The following is a 23489-nucleotide window of genomic DNA, read 5'->3' on the forward strand; positions in this document are numbered from 1 at the left end:
TGCAGAAATAGATAGACCGGGAGATAGAGCAGGTTTTTGTAAGCCATATTAAAAATTGTACTCTTTATTCTAAAAGCAATTGGATACCAAACAGGACCCTTCAGCAAGAGTTGTCATAACTAGATTGCGTTTTGAGATCACTCTGGCTGCAGGGTAGAGAAGAGGCTATGTAGAAGCCAGTGCAAATGAAGAAAGATCACTTAGTAAGGAATTGCAATAGACTAGAAGATACGAAGCTGATTTAATAAAGGGTTGGCAGGGGGAGAAGTTGAAGAATGTATAGGATATTTAGGAGGTTCAATTGACTGACAGGACTTAGTGATGGATGGCATGGGAGAGAAGGTGAGTAAGCTGTCAAGGATATGTTTGTTTTTTTTGGGCACAGGTAAATGAATGATGGCATCACTTATTGAGACAGGGAACTCAGGAAGAACAGCATATTTTGGAACAAGTGAACTGCTTTGTCTTTGAGAGATCACATTTGGTATTCCTTTGAGATTTCATGATGGAAATAGCAAGTTAGCAAATGAATATACTGGTTTAGAATCCAGTGAGGGATCTAGGTCTAAATTGTGAGGTTGGTTGGTTTGTTCGTTTGTTTTGTGTGTTTTTGTGGGTTGTTTTGTTTTGTTTTGAATTTTTATGAGTTATTTGAGCCAAACTGACGACAAGTGCTGGAAATCAAAATATCAACAGAGAATACTCCAGTGAATGGCAGTTTTGCAGCTTATTTTATACATTAAAATCAAAGGAGGAAATGTAAGGAAGGTTAGATGAAATAAATTGGTGGTAGTTTAAGAAGGTAGGAGAAAGCAGAGTAGGAGAAAGCAAAGCGGGGAAATCTCAGGGATTGGATGAAAAGTAAAATAGAGAGACTTATGTCTTTTACATTGGTGGGTACAGGATAGCTAATAATTAACAGTTATAGCACATAGAGATAGTATCCCTGGAATAAGATAACAATGAGGGGTCTGTGGTCTCCTGCTCTGGAGGCCTTCTTCGTGCCCTGAGGAGTCTGGCAAAGAAGGGTACTCTGACATTTCACAGATATATTATCTTAAATATAAAAGGACAATAGACAGGCTCACATATGGTAAAGCTTGACCTTTGTCAAGGAAGCTACAGGCTTAGGACCTGACTACCCACCAGGACACACTTTTTGTTAGGAATTTTTATGTTCAGATTCACCAAGTGGTTATTTTTTGTCTATGAGCATGTAGGACCCACCATGCTGGCCTTCCCTGAGCTTGTCTGGTTTAGTGTGTGGCCGTTTTTTCATCCACAGATGCTACAGGCCCCTGCCCCCATACCTTACCCTATGCATGTCTACCATCTGGCTGTTCATTTGTATCCTTTGAAATAGCCTTTGTAACACATCAGCAGAAATGAGTAAACTGTTTTCCTGAATTCTGTGAGCCATTCTAGTAAATAATCCAACCCAAGTATGGGGGTATGGCAACCTCTGATTTATAGCTAGTTGGTCAGAAGCATGGGTGACAACTTGGATTTGTAATTGGTATCTGAAGTGGGGGCAATCTTGTGGGATTGAGCCCTTAAGCTATGATATATGAAGCTGTCTCCAGATAGTGTCGGAATAGAGTTAATTACAGGACACTCCTCTGGTGTCTAGAGAATCAGAGAGTAGCTTGGTATGGGAAACACTCCACACATTTTGGTGGCCAAAAGTAGGGTATTCTGTTCTGTGTGTGAGTAGAATGTGGAAGTATTTTTACTCTGCATTTATTCTGTTCCATTGATCTATGCATCTGTCCTTTCATTAGGCTACACTAAATTACTGTAGCTTTATAGTAAGTCTTAAAATTAAGTAGTTAAGTCTTCCATCTTTGCTCTACTTTTTGAAGATTGTTTTAGAATTTCAAAATATTATACATTTATATATATTTTAGTTTAAGCTTATTAATTTCTACAGAAATGTCCTGATAGAATTTTTATTAGGATTTCAATGAATCTGTAGATCAATTTGGCAACAATTGCCATCTTTTTTGAAATTGTATATATTTAAGATGTACAACTTGATGACTTGATGTGTATATACACATTGTGAAATAATCACTACCATCAACATACCCATAAACAACTCCAAATGGATTAAAGTCCCAAATGTAAGACCTGAAACGATTTAAAATACGCAGAAGGAAACATAAAGAAAAGGTTCCTTGACATTAGTTTTGGCAATTGTTTTTTTTAAGACATTAAAAGTACAGGCAACAAAAGCAAAATAAACAAGTAGAGCTACATCAAACCAAAAAGCTTCTACATGGCAAAGGAAACACCCAACAAAACAAAAAGGCAACCAACAAAATAGGAGAAAACACCCATAAACCTTATATCTGGTAAGGGGTATATCCAAATATACAAGGAACTCCTACAACTCAACAGCAAAAACACAAGCAACCCAATTTTAAAATGCGTAGAGGACCTGAACAGACACCTCCCGAAAGAAGGCACACAAATGGGCAGCAGGCACAGGCAAAGGTGCTCCTGTCATCCACTGTTGGGGAAATGCAAATCAAAATCACAACAGGATACCATCTCACATCTGCCAGGATGGCCATTATCTGAGAGAGAGAGACAGAGAGAGAGAGGGAGACAGAGAGATAGAGAGAGAGACAGAGAGAGAGAGAGAAAGAGAGAAAGTATGTTGATGAGGATATGGAGAAAAAAGAAAAAGAATCCTGGGACATGTTGGTGGGAATGCAAATTGGTACAGGTATCATAGGAAACAGTATGGAGATTCCTCAAAAAATCAGAAACAGAACCACCACGAGACGCATAGCTAGGAGGGTTCTTATAGCTAGACAAAGAAGAATAAAACTGCAAAGTTGTGGTCAACATAGTAGCAGAAAATCCAGGACGTTGGATATCATGAAAACAAGGGAAGGAAGTTTGTTTTAGTTCAATTTTATTATTTATTTATTTATTTATTTATTTATTTATTTCCAAGAGGGAGAAGGTAATCAAAAATGCCTAACCCTGCTGAGAGATCAAATTGAGAAGTGAAAAACTGGCATGTGGCTTTGGAGATACAGAAGCTATTTAATAATCTTCCATAAAATCATTCAGCAGCAGAGTGATGAAGGTGGAAAACTGATTAGAGCAGATTAAAGTGAGAGTGTGAGTAAAGAAATAAACATCGAAAAAATTAAAATCCTGGTGAAGTTTATATTATGAGGAAGGGGTAGAGGCTCTTCTTCCAGCTATTGTGAAGTAATTGGAAATGAATTTACCATCCTGACATAAACAACTAGAACACCAGAAAAAGCATACGCAACAAATATTTTCAGACATTGGTCTGCAGGGAACATGGCATTGAGACCCAAGAAAGAATGAGGTGTGCCTACGTTTTCCCTGCCTTTCTATCTAGATTCTTTGGCAAGAAGGACTATCTAAGACATTCATGGACTTGTGACAGTAATGAGGAGACAGAGATGAGCATTCAGTAAGAGATGTGGGAAATTTGCAAAACAAATTAACAGAGAGAAGAAAGCTACACAAGGAAAGAGCTCAAGAAATCTGCGTAAGGCCTTCCTTGAATCTGCTACTGAATTTTAAGCCACAGATGCACAGGTAGAAACCCAACAAGGTTAACTGAAAAACAATTTCCAGGGATCTTTAAGACAGGTAATTTCCAGAGCAAACACAGTTCTAGGGACAGGAACATTCTGGCCAATACATAGAAGAGAATTCTTTAAAAACCCAGGGAATTCAGTAGAAACACGAAAAGGGTCATACTTTACCAGTACAACACCCCAACACAGTGATTTTCAATGTGGAATGATTTTACTTCCCCAGAAGACCTTTGATAATATCTGGAGACATTTTTCCTTTTCACCTTGGGGAGGGCAGATACTCCTGGCATGTACTGAGTAGCTGTCAGGGATGCTGATAAACATTCTACAATGCATGGGGGCAGTCCTCTACAGCAAAGAATTATCCAGCTAAAAACTCAATAATGCTGTGGTTAGGAACTCTGTACTAGAGTAAAAGAAGTACTGTCTTTAGATATGATTAGGGGCCCTTCCCCTGGCCCTGTGCCTCGGGGGTTCCCCATTGTTTCAAAGGAAGTCCCCCTCCATTACCTGAGAACAGCTTGAGGCTAGTAGTGGGATTCCCTTGATCCCTGACCAGAATTTGTGTGGGCCCCAGTCCCCATCTCTCCCTGCACGGCCCTCAGGACCTTCCCCTGCATGAGATCCACCAACTGCCCCAAGGAGTTCTGGCACTTGTGTTTATAGAATTGTCTAAGGGCTGCATGATTTTATGAAGGAGGCCTGGACAGCTTATCGCTTCTGATGACTGGCATAGTATTTCTTTCACAAGACTGTGTGAGATTGAGGTGCCAAAAATGGTATGTGCTTATGATTTGTTGTGACTCTCATGTTGAACACAGGATGAGTTCAATAGTTTTAAGGCTGATGAAATTCACCATTAACCCTTGGGCTGAGAAGCTGTGTGGACTAGTGGATCAGCGCTTCCAACCATGTGCCACCAATTCTGGTCTTTAGCACCTAAGGATAGAGAGGTAGAAGCAAGTATCCCTTACCCTATTCATTCTACCATCACCTCTGGCACCCACGGTGGTCATTCTGTCACATCCACAGGATCATGTGTCAATCAGTCCTCCCAGGTGGCCGTGCCCCTGTCTGCCAAGAATTTTCAGACCATTGCTCTACAGTACCAGTCGGCTCTTCTCGACTCCCAACTATTTGGTGATGTTGTGCTTTCCTGGGTTGGCCTTACGATGTTACTGATGAAAAACAGTCATTCTCTGAGCAAATGGCACTACTGTTAACTCTCCACCTTCACCCATCCTCCCCATTGATGACAATGTATAGCTGTTCAGAACTGTTCTCCGTAAATAAAGCTGCAGTGAACATTGGAGCACACTTGTCTTTATGGATAATGTTTTCAGATTTTTTGGGTAGATACCCAGGACAGGGATTGCTGGGTCATATGGTAATTCTATTCTTAATTTCTTGAGGAACCTACACACTGCCTTCCATAGCGGCTGCACCAGTCTGCATTCCTACCAACAGTATGAGGGTTCCTTTTTCTCCACAGCCTCTCCAACACTTGTTACTATTTGTCTTGTTGATGATAGCCATTCTGACTGGGGTGAGGTGATATCTCATTGTGGTTTTTATTTGCATTTCTCTAATGATTAGTGATGTTGAGCATTTTTTCATATGTCTATTTGCCATTTATATATCCTCTTTGGAGAAATGTCTCTTAAGGTCCTCTTCCCATTTTTCAATTGGGTTGTTTTTTTTTTGTTGTTGAGTTATATGATTTCCTTGTATATTTTGGATATTAGCCCCTTATCGGAGGCACTGTTTGCAAAACTCTTCTCTCATTCAGTTGGTTGCCTATTTATATTGTCAATGGTTTCTTTTGCTGGGCAGAAGCTTTTAACTTTGATATAGTCCCCCCATGCATTTATTTTAGCTTTTACTTCCATTGCCTTTGGAGTCAAATTCATAAAATGCTCTTTGAACCCAAGGTCCATAAGTTTAGTACCTATGTTTTCTTCTATGTAGTTTATTGTTTCAGGTCTTATGCTTACGTTTTTGATCCATTTTGAATTAATTTTGGTCCATGGTGAAAATAAAAGTCCAGTTTCATTCTTTTGAACGTGGCTTTCCAATTCTCCCAGCACCATTTATTGAAGAGGCTGTCTTTCCTCCATTGTATGTTTTTAGCTTCTTTGTCAAAAATTATCTGTCCATATTTATGTGGTTTTATTTCTGGGTTCTCAATTCTATTCCATTGGTCTGTGTGTCTGTTTTTCTGCCAATACCATGCTGTTTTGATTATTATAGCCCTGTAGTACAAGCTAAAGTCAGGCAGTGTGATACTACCAGCATTGTTATTTTTTCTTATGATTGCTTTGGCTATTCGGGGTCTTCTGTGATTCCATACAAATCTGATGATTTTTTGTTTTATTTCTTTAAAAAATGCCATTGGGATTTTGATGGGAATTGCATTAAATCTGTATATTGCTTTGGGTAATATGGCCATTTTAATTTACGGGGTCCAAGACATGGAGACAACCAAAATGTCCTTCGCTAGATGAATGGATAAAGAAGTTATGGTATATATATATATATATATATATATATATATATATATATATATATATATAATATATAATGTTGTATATATATATATATATATATATACAATGGAATGCTATTTGGCAATAAGAAAAGATGAAATAGTACCATTTGTGACAACATGGATGGATCTTGAGATTATAATGCTGAGCAAAATAAGTCAGAAAGAAAAAGTAGAGAACCATATGATTTTTCTGATATGTGGTATATAAAACTGAAAAAAACAAAAGAACAAGACAAACAAATGAGGAAACAAAAACTCATAGACATAGACAATAGTTTAGGGGTTTCCAGAGGGTAAGGGGGGAGGGGTCTCTAGAAGAGGGTAAACGGGGTCTAATACGTGGTGATGGAAAGAGAACTGACTCTGGATGGTGAACACACAATGTGATATATAGATGATGTATTACATAATTGTGCACCTGAAATCTATGTAACTTTACTAACAATTCTCACCCCAATAAACTTTAATTTAAAAAAAGAATAAAAGGCTGTCTCTACCTTGAAAAAGATTACATTTTAGGAATACAGTCATTGCAGCCTACAGAGTTCAAGAGAAGAAACAGATGTGCTGTTCTACATTTATACTATAAAGTTCTCAATGGTAAATTTAACATAACCACAAAATAAATTATTTCATTTTCCTGCGTACTCCAAGTTAAGATTTTGATTTGTACTCATAATCAATAAAAAGCAGTAAAACATTTGAGAAAATAATTGAAAGCTAGTATTATAAATGACATTTTGAATGATGCAGCATCATTAATGACTGGTAATTTGTCATGTATTAACTAATTTTGTATTAAATGTTCTGAGGGTACCGGAGAGACAAGAAGATCTGTGTTTTTTCAATATAAACAGATTCCAAACACTTGTGACATTGTAACACCAGTATTGTCTCCTTTTACTCATGATGGGAGACTGGAAATGAGCCAGGAGAGGCACAGTTGAAAATAAAGAAATGAAAAAATGGTGCCTGGACCTGAAAAGAAAGACATGGAACCTGTTTCAGTCATTCACTGGGTATCATTTACATGGCCTGATTACAAAACTGAAATATGTGAGAACCTCTTCTCTAGCTATTTTTCTAAACATCCATTGATTAATACAAATCTAACACAGTCCCATCAATTTTGTAACATATATTTGAATCTACTTGTTTATATAGACAGTAGCCACAGAAAAATATTTTCTTGGGGTGCTGCGTGCTCTATAGGCAGCTCTGAAAAAAAAAAGGCTATTCTAAAGCTATCCTAATTTTTACAACAAGCTTCACATAGATCGATTTTATTTGCAAGTGACTTAACTATCTGGCAGAAAAAAAGTCCACTAATATTTAAAGAATGACAAAATCTGGCACTCTACAATATAAAATTTATAATACCTAGAATCAAATAAAAAACTTATAAGATGTGTGAAGAAGAAAAATAGTATGACCTACAATAGGACAAATATCAGTATACAGACACAGAAAATAACAGAGATGATAAAATTAACAGATAAGAACTTTTTTTGGGAGGGGGCTTTATTGAGATATTGACATATAACATGTTATATTAAGTTGTACAATGTGGTGATTAGATACACACATGTATTGCAAAATGAATACCACAATAAGATTAGTTAACACCTCCATCATCCCACATAAGTACAATTGTGTGTGTGTGTGTGTGTGTGTGTGTGTGGTGATAATATTTAATATGTATTTTCTTAACAACTTTCAAATATATCATACAGTATTGTTAATTTTGGTCACTTTGTTGTACATTACATCCTCAGATCTTGTTTATATTATAGCTGGGAATCTGTACCCTTTGACCAACATCTTCTCATTTTCCCCACCCCCAGCACGTGTCAACCACCATTTCAGTCTCTTTCTCTGAGTTCAGCTTGTTTAGATTCCACATATGAGTAAGATCATACAGTATTTGTCTTTCTCTGTCTGATTTATTCATTTAGTATAATGACCTCACATCCATCCATGTTGTCCCAAATGGCAGAATTTCCTTCTTTTTTATGGCTGATAATATTCCATTGTATATAGACAGTATACCATATCTTCTTTATGCATTCATTCTTTGATGGACTCTTACATGGTTTCCATGTCTTCTCTTTTGCTAATAATGGTGCAATGAACTCGGGGGTGCAGACATCTCTTTGAGACAGTTTTCATTTCCTTTGGATATATACGATACCCAGAAGTGGGATTGCTGGATCATATGATGGGTCTATTAAAAATTTTTGGAGGAACCTGCTTACTGTTTTCCATAGTGGCTGCACCAATTTACATTCCCACCAACAGAGCATAAGGGTTTCCTTTCTTCCACATCCTCACTAACACAGTATTATTTCTTGTCTTCTTGAGAATAACCATCCTAACAGGTGTGAGGTGATATCTCAGTATGGTTTTGATTTGCAATTCCCTGATGATTAGTGATGATTGGCACCTTTTCAAGTACATATTAGACATTTGGATGTCTTCTTTGGGAAAATGTCTATTCAGTTGCTCTGCCCATTTTAAAATTGAATTACTTGGGTTTTGGTTTTTTTTCCCTATTGAGTTGTCTGAGTGCCTTATACCTTTTGGATATTAACTCCTTATCAAATAGATGGTTTGCAAATATGTTCCACCACCGCTTTTTATTTTAATGATTGTTTCTTTTTTTGTGCTGAAATTTGTTAGTTTGATTTAGTCCCACTTATTTATTTTGCTTTTGTTGCTTTTGCTTTTGTTGTCCAAAAAATACTTTCCAAGAGCAATGTTAAGGAGCTTTTCTCTTGTTTTCTTCTAGTAGACTTATAGTTTCGGGTCTTAATTTAAGTCTTTAATCCAGTTTGAGTTAAATTTTGTGAGTGGTATAAGATAGGAGTGTGATTTCATTATCCTACATGTGATTATTGAGTTTTCCCAACCGTTTATTGAAGAGGGTTTCATTTTTTCATTGCATCTTCTTGGCTCCCTTGTCAAATGTTAGTTGGCTATATATTAGTAGGTTTATTATCCTCTCAGTTGTGTTCCTTTTATCTATATGTCTATTTTTATGCCAACACCATACTGTTTTTGATTACTATAGCTTTCTAGTAAAGTTTGAAATCAGGATTTGTGATGCCTCCAACTTTGCTCTTTTTCAGGATTGCTTTGTCTATTCAGGGTCTTTTATGGTTAGATAGAAATTTTAGGATTTTTTTTTCTATGGATGTGAAAAATACCATTGGAGTTTTTAAAGCAATTGCATTGAATCTATAGATTGTTCTGGATAGTATGTACATTTTAACAATATCAATTCTTCAAATCCATAAACATGGGATATCTTTCCACTTGTTTGAGTGTTTTCAGTTTCTTTTATCGGTGTTTTATAATTCAGTGCACAGATCTTTCACCTCCTTGGTTAAATTCATTTCTAACTACTTTATTGTTTTCAATATTATTGTAAATGAGATTTTTTAACATTTGTTTTTCAGATAACTTGTTAGTGTAAAGAAATACAGCAAATTTTTGTCTGTTGATTTTGTATCCTGCAACTTTATTGAATTTATTAATTCGAATAGTTTTTTGTTTTGGTTTGGTTTTTGTTTTGTTTTTTGTATTTTTATGGAATCTTTAGAGTTTTCTATATATAAGATCTTATTATCTGTATTCATAGATAGTTTTACCTCTACCATTCTGATTTGGATGTCTTTTTTTTTTTTCCTCATTGCTCTGGCTCAGACTTCCAGTACTATGTTGAATAGGAGGGGTAAGAATGGGCACCCTTTTTCCTAATCTTAGCAAGAAAGCTTTCAATCATTCATCATTGAATGTGATGTTTTCTGTGGATTTGTCATATATGGCCTTTATTATGTTGAGGTATGTTCCTTCTATAACCAATTTGTTCAGTGTTTTTGTTTTTTTTGTTTTGGGGTGTTATTTTTTAATGGAAGGATGTTGAATATTGTCGAATGTTATTGAAGTACTCATGCAGTTCAATTATTCTACATTCTACAATTCTTCAACTCTAGGATTTCTGCTTGATATTTTTAAATTGGTTCTATTACTTTATTGAACTTATTTGTTCATGCGTTTTCTTAATTTTGTTTAGTTGTCTACTTGTCTTTTCTTATAGTTCATTGAATTTCTTTAAGAGGATTAATCTGAATTCTTTGTCAGACAGTTCAATAGATCTCTACTTCTTGGGGTCAGTCATTGGAATTTTATTAGTTTTTTTGTAGGTATCATGTTTCCTTGATTATTTCTTATCCTTGTGGCTTTATGTAGGTGCCTGTGCATTTTCATTAATTTAATGAAAAGTATAAATGCATAATCTTAAAATACAAATAACCATACTAACGCATATCATAATCAAATTGCTAGAAGAAAAATAGAAGGAAAAAGAAAAATTATAAAGAAGCCAGACAAAAAGTCTCATTGTGTACAGTGACGGTAATAATGACCATAAACTTCTCATAGGAAACTGGCAAGCCAGAAAACGTTGGAATAATGTTGATGTGCTACAAGAAAAAAAACATAAACCTGGAATTTTTATCCAGTAAAACTAATCTTCATAAATTAAGGCAAAATAACTTTTTTATTTTTCAGAAAAGCAAAAGCTGAATAAATATGTCATCAGCAAAACTGAACTACCAAAAAGTTTTTTGTTTTTTTTTTAAGTTTTATTTAGAAAGAAAAGGATATATATATATATATACATACTAATGGTTTGGTTCTTTCTTTTCTTGTGCTTAGTTTGAATAAGTGGGATTTTGACATGGGATCACTGCTTTTATAAGTATGATGACTAATACTTTTTATTGAAACTCCCTAAGTGGTTTTCCAAATGTGCCTCTCAGGTGACTAATGTGCAGTTTTCAGCTTAGTAACCACAGCATAAACATATCCTAGACTAGATGGCTGTGGTTAAAAATTGAGTTAATATCCCTCAAATTTGTAAATTAATTTCTATTTCAGACTCACTAAAAATATTATTGAAGAACTTGAGTTGGAAATGCAGTCCAATTCTCTCTCTCATGAGTTATGTCCATGTATTCTTATTTATTTGGAAGAGTTTTACTGTGTATTCTGCCTATATTTTTTTCACATTTGATATCATTAATTTAGTTTGGTAAAACTGGAATTACACCAGTTGTTTAGTGGAATAAACTAATGTGTGATTTATACTAATTTTAATTTCACTTGAAGAATATCTTCAGAATTATCTATTATAAATTATGCAACCCACAAGAGAGTTAATTAAAACTTTGTAGATTAATTGAGCAAATTTTAAATATTTGAAAATTTATCTCCCCCTATTTTTCTTATTTTTGCTATAGTGTGTAAGCCAGTTTATTGAATATGCTAAAATATTTATTCATTCCTTCAACCAGCATTTATTTTAAATGAAATGTTTTTCAACTAATAATAAATACACTATATAGGAAAATTATATCTTCAACAGAGCTACACAGCCCATTCTAAGAAGGAAAGTAACCTGTGTTTCATTAGAAACTCAGATTGAATAGAAATCTACTTCCTATATTTTCATTCACCAAACTCGAGAACATTTTTCATCTAAAATATGTTGTGTCATGTGCACATCACTTACATATAAAGAGTAAAAAAAAAAGACCTCATTTCATCTATTCAAACAGTTTTTGCAGGAAGAATTTACTATCAGCTCAAATGGAAATAGCTTAACATGATAAATGTTTCTTAGAATTGAGTCTGTCCACCATAGAGTTATAAATTAATTAAATCCCATGCATGTATATTCAGATTGCTGCACAATTTTTACAATATCAAGTATTACTTTAAATAAAGATTTTCTCCAATTCAGAAAGGTTTTCTTAATGACCATGATTTTATTTTAAAGAAACTTGAAATTTTTTTGTTTGTTTGTGTGTTTGTTTGTTTGTTTGTTTGTTTAATTTTGTGTCCAGTTAAGTATTCAGGTAAGCACATTATATACTTGGTGTTGTGTGGCACATAGATATTATGGATGGTCTTTTCCAACATGTAGCACATTAATGACCTAATAATCTCTCTTTTGTTGCTAATAATATATTTTGCATATATCTGACCAAAGGCTGCTTGGTCATCTGGATGGAAACCAAAACTTGCAATCAGTGACTCCACTAAAAACAGGAAAAGAATGCATATACATGCAAATATATGTGTAACATATACTTAATAATATGTGCATAAACACACACAGTCACATGCAGACACAAATTCACACACCACCTGTCCTATAATACATTCTGAAACGATAAGGTATGGCAAAAAAAAAGCAGGTAAATTAAGATCATATACCGTTTCCAAATAAAAGTCACAAAGGGGATAAGGCATAGGCCCTGTAATTGATTATCTAAAGCACTTTAAACAATTAGAGAAGACTGCAAAATGTTTATATCAATCTTTACATTCTCTCTCACACTGATAAAAGCTTACCCAGCTTTGCCATAGACATTTTCACTGATATGCTGTTAATAGCATCCATCATTCTACAAGCTGCATTGAGATATCAGTGAAATTTGACAGTCTTCTGGTTGCACTTTCTGAGGCTTTTTTTTTTTTTTGCTTTTTCTTTTTTTTTTTTTCTTTTTTCCCCTACTTCAATCTTCAGCCAATTTTATTTCAATCTTGCTCCATTGAATTTTGTAACTACTCGCTATATCTTTATGTTTTCTGTTATTTGTAACTTAATGCTTTATGTTTTAAGTCTCACAATGAAAAATATTAAAGATCCAAGAATATAAAGCTTCTACTATTTCATTTTAACCCAAAGGCTAGATTGCTTTAAATAAAACAATATTTAAAATAAAGAGATATGTGCTTTATTTTCAATAATGTTTTAATTTTTCAATTACAGTTGGCATACAGTATTAGTTTCAGGTGTACAATGTACCTGAAACTGATTTTGGCATGATTAGGCATTTATATAAATTATGAGGTGATCACTTTAATAAATCTAGTACCCATCTGATACCATACATAGTTATTACAATATTATTGACTATATTCCTTATGCTGTACTTTGCATTCCCATGACTATTTTTGTAATTACCAATTTGTACTTCTGAATACGTTTTCCTTTTTTACCCATAGCCCCAAACCCCTCCCATCTGGTAACCCTCAAAATGTTCTTTGTATCTATGAGGGTTTTTTTGTTTGTTTGTTTTGTGTATTTATTTTGTTCTTTAGATTCCACATATAGGTGAAATCATATGGCATTTGTCTTCCTCTGTCTGACTTATTCCCTCCAGGTCCATCCATGTTGTTGCAGATGACAAGATTTCATTCTTTTATGGCTGAGTAACATTTCATTGTATATATTACCACCTCTTCTTTATCCATTCATCCATTGATGGAACCCAGGTTGCCTCCATATCTTGGCCATTGTAAACAATGCTGCATTGAACATATAGATGCACATGTCCTTCTGAATTAGTGTTTTCGGTTAGAAGATAACTCTTTTATGCTCATTAATTCAGAATATATGTTTTACTAAACATGTAAAAAAAAATTCTAGATACTTTGCCATTTGTTTTCATTTCAATATTCATTAATTTTGTTTTAATATGCCTTACAACTAAATGGAAGAAATGCCAAATTATCTCAAAATTGAGTGTTTAGTTAAAAGTCAATATACAATATTGTGAATCTACTACAAGTTAAGCTAACACTGCATTAAGCAATAACTATAATAGGACAACATTTTAAAGTAGGGTAATTTAAATAAATGCCACTTGAAAGATTTTTTTGTAGAATACACATACGCAAGACAGACTAGCAATAATTCAGTAGACCTAGCAATAACTGCAGAGATTTCCTTGACAGTGGGGTTATGATGTATTTATGAACACTTACCAGGTTCATTTGTGAATTTGCATGGTGCTTTTTTATTATACATTTCTAAAACAATTTACATATGTTCCCAATTTGTGACTTATTACTAGAAATATAACAACAATATTTGTCAGTATGGTAATAGCTAATCTTTACTAAAAGCTTACCATGTACTTGGCCTATATGAGGACTTCATACAAGTTTTCTTCATCTGACCCTTACAAAAGTCTTATGAAGTAGCCAGTACTTATTTTACAGAAGACAAAACTAAAGTTTAGAAAAACTAATAAGGGTATCCTGTTATATGAAGAATATATGACAAAAATTCAGAGCATAGTGAACAGACTGACTCATCTGAAATTAGTTAATATAGGGGGATAACCAGTGGAAAATAAGGGTGGATAAATAGTTTAAACAAAGTAAAGTTTTTGAGAGCCAGAATAAGTATTTGGAGCATGTAATGAATGCTTAGCAGACCAGGATTCCCATCTTTATCACTTACTAGTTGAATGAACTTTGGCAAATTTCCCTGTAAAATAAGGATATTATTAATAATTTATAGTATTGCTGTGAAGATTAAATGAGATGAGTGAGACAGTAGTTGATGGAAGCAATTAGTACATGATCAGTAACTTTCGGTCATTGACCATGATTCTTTAGATAAAGGATAATCATTGAAAGTTTTTGAGGGGATAATGTTGCAGAAGTCTTTAAGACATCTCTTGTGTAACTACTAAATTAAAAAAGACACGAATTGAATGTAGAAATATCTGTTAATAAGCTAAACTGCATTAATTGCTAGAATTCTTTCCTTTAGGGACTGGCAATGTTAGTGAAATGCAATATAATGGAAATCAAGGCATCAAAAATAAAGTTAAAGGAAAAGGAAGGGAAGGAATGGGACAAGGAAAGGAAAGGGGGAAAGGAAGGGAAGGGACATCTGTGAAACATCTGAAAGTCTTGGACAAAGTTTGAATAAAGAGTTCAGGAATACAAATTTAAATAATCACAGAATTTTAACGATGGACTTACATCTAGACTCACCAAATATTTTAATTTCATCTGTAACATTCCTGCCAAATATAAAACATATATTGAACAAACTCTGCTGACAGGAATAAGCTCTTAAAATAGATCTTTACTTCAGCCAACTTTAACTGTATAAAAGCAAATGCCTCCTTATGGTGACCGAAAATCTATCTGTCTGGTGTCTGTAATACTGATGTCTGACTCTGTGCTATCTGATCCCATTTCCACACTGCCGAGAGAAGAGTGACTTCTGTAACGACAGAAGTCTCCGCAATGGAGTAAGATTTGAACGTGGATGATTAGGAATTTCTGAGTTAGAAATGAATGGCATCGGTCCATACGAGTGTTTTTCAATGTATGGAGTTTGATGAAAAAGTACAGCATGCTACAGAAAAACTGACTCCATGGTGGATGAATGAAATTTAGAGTTCATGAAGAATAATGTTGGAAAACAAAGTTGGAAAAGGAGAACAGACTGTGAATGACCCTGTGTAGTATACAAATACTGTGGCAAAATAACTGTTCCATTACATTAAATGGTTTACTGTTGCTCTTAAGATCACTAAAGTTGTTAATTTATTTTGTTCATACTTGTTCTGCTATCAAGCTATATTTTACCTTACCCGAACTTATGCACTGAATTCATTAGATCTAATATATGTCATCAGTCAAGCATACTATATTTTTTTCTATCATGATCCCTTCATATATTTTTCTTAGCTTCCCATTTTCCCATAGTTCCCAATTTGTCAATCATACTGTGACATAACAGTATAGTGGCTACAGCATAATATTAGGAATTCTGGCTAATGTACACCACATACAAAAATTAAAATGGACCATAGACCTAAATGTAAAATTTAAACCAATGCAACTTCTAAAAGAAAATATAGGAGAAAAACTTGGTGACTTTGGATTAGGCAATAGTTTCTTATATACAACACCAAAAGCAAAAAAGAAAAGAAAAATGATAAGTTGGATTTGATCAAAATTAAGAAATTTTGTTTTTCTTTTTAAAAAATTATTAATTATAATTTATGTACAATATATTAGTGTCAGGTGTACAACATAATGATTAGACATTTGTATAACTTACAAAGTGATCAGCCCAATAAATCTAATACCCATCTGACACCATACATAGTTATAACAATACTATTGATTTTATTCCTTATTCTGTACTTTACATCCCCATGACTATTTTTATAACTGGAAATTTGTACTTCTTAATTTCCTTCACCTTTTTCATTCATTCCCCCAAATCCCTTCAATTTGTTCTCTGGATCTATGAGTCTTTTTCTGTTTTGTTTGTTTGTTTGTTTTTAGATTCCACAAAAAGTGCAATCATATAGTATTTGTTTTTCTCTGTCTTATTTCAGTTAGCATAATATCCATCCATGTTGTTGCAAATGGCAAGATTTCATTCTTTTTTAAAGTCTGAGTAATATGCCATTGTATATATGGGCCACCTTTTCTTTATCCATTCTTCTATCAGTGCACACTTAGGTTGCCTCTATATCTTAACTATTGTAAACAATGCTGCAATGAACATAAAGAATGCATATATCTTTTCAGATTAGTGTTTTTCATTCCTTCTGATAAATACCCAGAAGTAGAATTGTTAGGTCACATGGTAGTTCTATTTTTAAATTTTGAAGAATCTCCACATTCTTTTCCATAGTGGCTACGCCAATTTACAATTCCACCAACAGTGCACAAAAGTTCCCTTTTCTTCATATCCTCACTAACACTTGTTGTTTGTTGATTTATTGATGATAACCATTCTGACAGGTATGAGGTGATATCTCATTGTTATTTTAATTTTCATTTCCCTGATGATTAGTGATGTTGAGAATCTTTTTATGTCTATTGGCCATCCATATGTCCTATTTGGAGAAATATCTATTCAGGTCTTCAGTCCATTTTTTAATGGGATTGTTTCCTTTCTGGTGTTACATTTTATAAGTTCTTTATATTTTTATATTAACCCTTATTGGATATATCATTGGCGAATATCTTCTCCCATTCAGTACATTATCTTTACATTTTGTTGATAGTTTCTTTTGCTGTGCAAAAACTTTTAGTTTGATGTAGTGCCATTTGTTTTGTTTTCTTTTTTCCCTTTGCCTGAACATACAACTCCAAAAAGAAAAAAAAAAAACCTTCTAAAAGAGATCTCAGTTTTCGTCTGTGGTTTCAGGCCTTATTTTTAAGTCTTAAATCCATTGTAAGTTTATATTTTATATTTGTATGTGGTGTAAAGAAGTGGACTAGTTTCATATTTTGCATGTATCTGTCCAGATTTCCCAACACCATTTATTGAACAGACTGCTTTTACCCCATTTTATATTCTTGCCTCCTTTAGCATAGATAAATTGACTATATACATGTCAGTTTATTTCTAGGCTCTTTATTCTGTTCAACAGATATGTGTGCCTGTCTTTATACCAGCTCCATGCTGTTTTGATTACTGTACCTTGTAGTATAGTTTGATATCAGGTAATGTGATACCTCCAACTTTATTCTTATTTCTCAAGATTGCTTTGGCTATTCGGGGTCTTTTGTGGTCCCATATAAATTTTAGGATTACATGGTCTAGTTCTGTAAAAAATACCATTGGTATTTTGATACGGTTTTCATTTAATTTATAGATTACTTTGGGTGGTATGAACAATTTAACAATGTTAATTCTTTTTATCCATGAGCATGGTATAGCCTTTTATTTGGTTGTATCTTCTTCAGTTTTTTCCCTCAATGTCTTATAGTTTTCCAAGTGTAGGTCTTTTACCTTCATGGTTAAATTTTTTCCTAACAATTTTAACTTTTTGATGCAATTGTAAATGGGATTGTTTTTATTAATTTCTCTTTCTGCCAGTTCATTATTGGTGTATAAAAATGCAACTGATTTCTGAATATTAATTTTGCATCCTGCTACTTTACTAAATTCATTTATTAGTTATTTTTTTGGTGGAATCTTTAGGGTTCTGTCTATATAATGTCTTTTAATCTACAAATAATGACAGTTTTACCTCTTCCTTTCCAATTTGGATGCCTTTGATTTCTTTTTTCTTTTCTGATTGCTGTGGTTAGAATTTCCAATACTATGTTGAATAAAAGTGGTGAAAGTGGACATCTTTGTCTTGTTCCTGATACTAAAGTAAAATATTTTAGCTTTTCACTGTTGAATCTGATGTTAGTTGTGGGTTTGTCCTATATGGCTTTCACTATGTTGAAGTATGTTTCCTCTGCATTCACCTTGCTGAGAGTTGTTATCGTAATGGATGTTGGATTTTCTCAAATACTTTTTCTGCATTTATTGATATGATCATATGATTTTTGTCCTTCATTTTGTTTATTTGGTGTATCACATCAATTGGTTTGTGAATAATGAACCAACCTTGCATCCCTAGTATAAATCCCACTTGATCATGTAATAAGATTCTTTTAGTGCTGAATTTGATTTCCTCATGTTTTACTGAGAATTTTGCATCTATGTTCATTGGGGATATTAGCCTGTAATTTTCTATCTTTTGTAGTGTCTTTGTCTGGTTTTGGTATCAGGGTAATGCTGGCCTCATAAAATGTGTTTGGGAGCCTTCACTCCTCTTCAATTTTTTTGAATAATTTGAGAAGGATAGGTGTCAGTTCTTCTCTGAATGTTTGGTAGAATTCACGTGTTAAGCCACTTTTGTTTGTTGGGAGTTTCTTGGTTACTGATCTAATTTCCTTAGTAGTTATCAGTCTGTTTAGATTATTCTGTTTTTCCTATTTTAGCGTTAGAACATTGTATGTTCCTAGGAATTTATCCATTTCTTCCAGATTGTCCAAAATTGTTGGCATTCAATTGTTTGTAAATTTTTGTATAAACCTTTGTATTTCTGTGGTGTCGGATGTCACTTCTCTTTCATTTCTGATTTTATTTATTTGGGCCCTTTCTTTTTTCTTGATGAATCTGGCTAAAGGTTTATCAGTTTTGTTTTTATTTTCAAAGAACCAGCTCATGGTTTCATTGATCTTTTCTATTTTATTTTTTAGATGCTTTTTTTTTTTACTCTGATCTTTATCATTTTTCTTCCTTGTACTCACTTTGGAGTTGATTTGTTCTTTTTCAAGTTTCTTTAGGTCTAAGGTTAGATTGTTTATTTGATATTTTTTCTCATTTATTGAAATAGGCCTGTATTGCTATAAATTTTCCTCTTACAACTGCTATGGCTGTGTCCCATGGATTTGGGGTCATTGTATTTTCATTTTCATTTGTCTCCCGGTATCTTTTGGTTCCTTTTTTGATCTTGTCATTAATCCATTTATTGTTTGTTATCATGTTATTTAACCTTTACATGTTTGTGTGTTTTTCAATTTTCTTCTTGTAATTGATTTCTAGTTTCATACCATTGAGATCATAGAAGGTGCTTGATAGGATTTCAATCTTTTTTATATTTACTGTAGTCTAATATGTGGTTTATCCTGGAAAATGTTCCATGTGCACTTGAGAAAAATGTATATTCTGCTGCTTTGGGGTGAAGTGCTCTAAAAATATTAAGTTCATCGGATTTAATGTGTCATTAAAGGCCTCTATTTCCTTGTTGATTTTCTGTCTAGATAATCTATCCATTGATGTCAATGGGGTGTTAAAGTCCCCTATTATTACCATATGACTGTCGATCTCCCCCTTCATGTCAATCATCTTTTGCTTCATATATTTAGGTGCTCCTATGTTGGGTGTGTTTACAAGAGTTATATCCTCTTATTGGATTGACCCTTTTATGAAATGCCCTTCTCATCCCTTGTTACAGCTTTAGTTTTAATGTCTATTTTGTCTGATATGAATATGGCTACCCCAGCTATTTTTTCATTTCCACTTATATGAAATATCTTTCCATCCCTTTCAGTCTCGGTCTGTGTGTGTTTTTCGATTTAAAGTGGGTCTCTTGCAGGCAACATATGTATGAGTCTTGTTTTTGCTTTTGGGGGATTTTTTGTTTTGTTTTTTTAATCGATTCAACCACCTTGTGTCTTTTGATTGGAGCATTTACTCCATTTACATTTAAAATAATTATTGCTAGATATGCAGTTATTGCCATTTTATTGTTTTATGATTTTGTATTGTTTCTCTGTTCCTTTCTTATTCTCTTGTTCTCTTCTGTTGTATGTTGATGTTTTTCTATAGAGTTGTGCTTGGATTACTTTCTCTTTATTTTTTGTATATCTCTTGTAGATTTTTGGTTTGTGGTTACCATGTGCTTCATATATGCCAAGCTATGTTTATAAGTAGTCTGTTCTGGGTTAATATTCACTTAAGTTAGAACACATTCTAAAATCACTACCATTTTTATCAACCCATCCACATTTATGTTTTTGTCATTATTTTTTGCTTCTTTTGTATGTATGTGCTTGTGTGTAGCCTTTAATTTGTTGTAATTGCACATAATCTTCCTACTTTTGTCTTTTAATCTTTGAACTCACTTTATAGTTCATTGATCCACTGCTACCATATATATTTGCCTTTTTCAGTGAGAATTTTTTCTTTCCTATATATTCTTATTCATATTTTAAAAATCTTTTTAACTTAAAGAAGTCCCTTTAACATTTCTTATAATAATCATTCAGTGGTGATAAACTCCTTCAGCTTTTTCTTGTCTGAGAAACCCTTTATATCTTCTTTGATTCTAAATGATAGCCTCTCTAGGTATTCTTTGTTGTAGGTCTTTGCTTTCCATCACTTAGAATATTTTGTGCCATTCCCTTCTGGACTGCAAAGTTTCTGTTGTAAGTTGATAGTCTTATGGGAGCTCACTCCCTTGTACATAACTAACTGCTTTGCTCTTGCTATTTTTAAGATTCTCTCTTTGTGTTTAACCTTCAGCATTTTAATTATGATGTGTATTGGTATGTCCTCTTTGGGTTTAATCTTCTTTTATGAATGATACGTTGAAGTTCATCAAAATTAAGATATTTGCTTTTCAAAAAGCACATGTACAAGCCACAGATTGGGAGAAAATAATTACAAATCACTTATCTAATAAAGGACTTGTTTCCAGAATACATAAAAAACATAAAAAAATGGGCAAAAGACTTTAAAAGACACTTTACCAAAAAAAAACACATATCAAATAATCACTTAAAAAGATGCTCTACATCATTACCCATTAGGGAAATCCAAATTAAAATTACATGATATACTACTACATTCCTATTAGAAAAGCTAACAAAGACAGACTATATCAAATTTTGTTGAGGACACAAGGAACAGGAGTACATACACCACTGGTGGAAATGTAAAATGGTACAACCACTTAGGAAAATACTTTGGCAGCATCTTCCAAAATTAAACATATATGGACCTATATATTGTACTTCTTTTTAGGTGTTTATCCAAAAGAAATAAGAGTTTATGTCCATACAAAGGTAGACTCATGAATATTTAGAGCAGCTTTATTTATAATCATCAAAACTGTAAAGAATCCAGAATGGATAAATACATTATGGTATATTTACAGAATGTAATATTTTTTTTTTTCAAGTTTTCCAAATCAATTTATTAATTCTTATCTTGACAGATGGCATCATTAATACTTTAACAAACGACTTAAAATTAGCCAAATATCTAAGATAGTTACATGTACAAAAGATATACAAATTAAAACCATTTAAAAAGTAATAGATACCATAATTTGCACTTGACCACACTTTTGTATTAAATGATTGTAAAATTAAAACCTAAGATAAAAACTGTACACAATATGCTTTGAGTGACTTAAATCTTAGAAAATACAGGCAGTCTTTCACTGTTACACATTTAGTGTCTCTGGTGGGTTGAGGAGAGAAACACCATGATACTTTGAATTTTTGTACTTTTCTCTGATTGACTGTTGTGCATGCTGTGGTGCTCTGAGGTAGGTCTGGTGAAGGTCCAGGAGACAAGGCTTCAGACTCTCCAGGGTATATCCAGTCTTTTGTACTAAGGATTCAGGCCAACTTTGTCCCGTGACTGTGTAGAGGGCTAGATGAAAGGCTGCTCCAGCGATAACTGATGGCAAATACTTAAGGTATGGGTCAGCATCTATCAAACTTAACTCTCCCAAAAACATTGCTAAACTTTCCACTTTGCAGTTTGCAGGCTGCTGGTGCAGAAAGTACTGGGTAAGAAACTGATTCACCGTCGGTGCTGCTAAGTCGAAAGCAAGGACTTTGAGCACTAGGTGCTCCATTCTCAGAACCTGCTTCTTGGTGTAGGTGTCATCTGTAATGTACACAAACTCTGCTACTTCTGGGGGGTAGATTTCTTCAAACTTTGAGGCCAACAGCATAGCAGCAGTGCCCACAAGCTGAAGTTTTCCTCTCAACACAGACATGGATGAAAGAAACCTATCGATGTAGTTCACAGCCAAATGCAGCGTCTCATTCTGGAGTTTATATTCTTCTCCTACTTCAACTAACCAGTCCACGAGGATAGCCCTCATACTGTTGGTGATGTCTGGCTGTTTCTTCATGTAACCCACTTTAGGCTTACATTTAATCTCCATTTCCCTGAGGTATGTATGAATGTCCTCGTGGTAATCTGGTACTTCGTTAACACTCACTGGCTTTTCATCTTCCAGTACAATTGACATGTCCATAGCATGTGGTGACTCAAAACTGCCCATCATGGGGTAATCAAGAGGTACCAGTGGTTTTCTTGGTTCAGGTAAAGTAAGAGCTGAATTAAATGCCAGGACATCTTCACACTCTGTTTTTTTAGATTCACCTGGCCTCTTTTGAGTCTCTTCTTCCGCTTCATCCACATGGATGGTAAATGCAGGCTGTTGACTGTTTGCTTTCCAGGGAGGAACAATAATATGCTCATCATTTACAGGAAGATCCTTAAGAGGTGCAGCCCGTCTCGTCTTGGGTTTCTGCGGCGGCGCTGGACCCCGCTGGTGCCCGGCCTTCAGTACAGCCAGCCCGGCCCGGGTGCGGGGCTGCTGGGCGGGCGACGCCTTCTCGGGGTTGATGTTCTCCTGGTCCTCTTGGGGCGCCGTCTGCTGCAATGTTAGCAGCGCCGAGCCCGCCTCGCGGGCCGCAGACGTGCCCAACATCTCTGCTCCCAAGCACACGGCGGGATCAGCCTGCGGCGCCAAGCAGCGTGCACTCGGTACCGCCGTCCGGCCGCGCCAAGCAGTGCTCCAGCCGTCGCCGCCCGCCGCAGCCCGGGCCAGCCCGCCCGCGCACCCCCCCGCTCGGATCGCTGAGAACCGAGGAGGCTACGAAAGGCGCAGGCAGGCACCGCCGGGCGTGCAGAGCCTAGGACACCACCGCGACGCAGCGAGCGGCCCGCCGGAGAGGCGGCTGTTCATGCAGTTCAAGTCAGAATGTAATATTTTTAATTAAAAGAAATGAACTATGAATAAATGTAAATACATCGATGCATCTCAAACTAATCATGCTGAGTAAAAAAGACAGACAAAAATTGCATACTATTCATTCCATTATGTAATCTAGAAAATTCAAATGAATATGTAAGTGAT

At 34.6% G+C, this 23489-nt stretch overlaps 1 protein-coding gene across 1 annotated transcript; it reads right to left on the bottom strand.

The window, feature by feature from the left end:
- Positions 1-21596: 21596 nt before the first annotated feature.
- On the bottom strand, positions 21597-23060 carry LOC308502188 (cyclin-A2; the record flags this gene model as incomplete). Its single annotated transcript, XM_081059587.1, has 1 exon — positions 21597-23060. The coding sequence occupies one exon, from the start codon at positions 23058-23060 to the stop codon at positions 21774-21776; it is 1287 nt and encodes a 428-aa protein (XP_080915713.1). The 3' UTR covers positions 21597-21773.
- Positions 23061-23489: the final 429 nt, after the last annotated feature.

The sequence above is a fragment of the Rhinolophus hipposideros genome (genome assembly GCF_964194185.1).
Source record: "Rhinolophus hipposideros genome assembly, chromosome: 9".
Lineage (NCBI taxonomy): Eukaryota > Metazoa > Chordata > Mammalia > Chiroptera > Rhinolophidae > Rhinolophus > Rhinolophus hipposideros.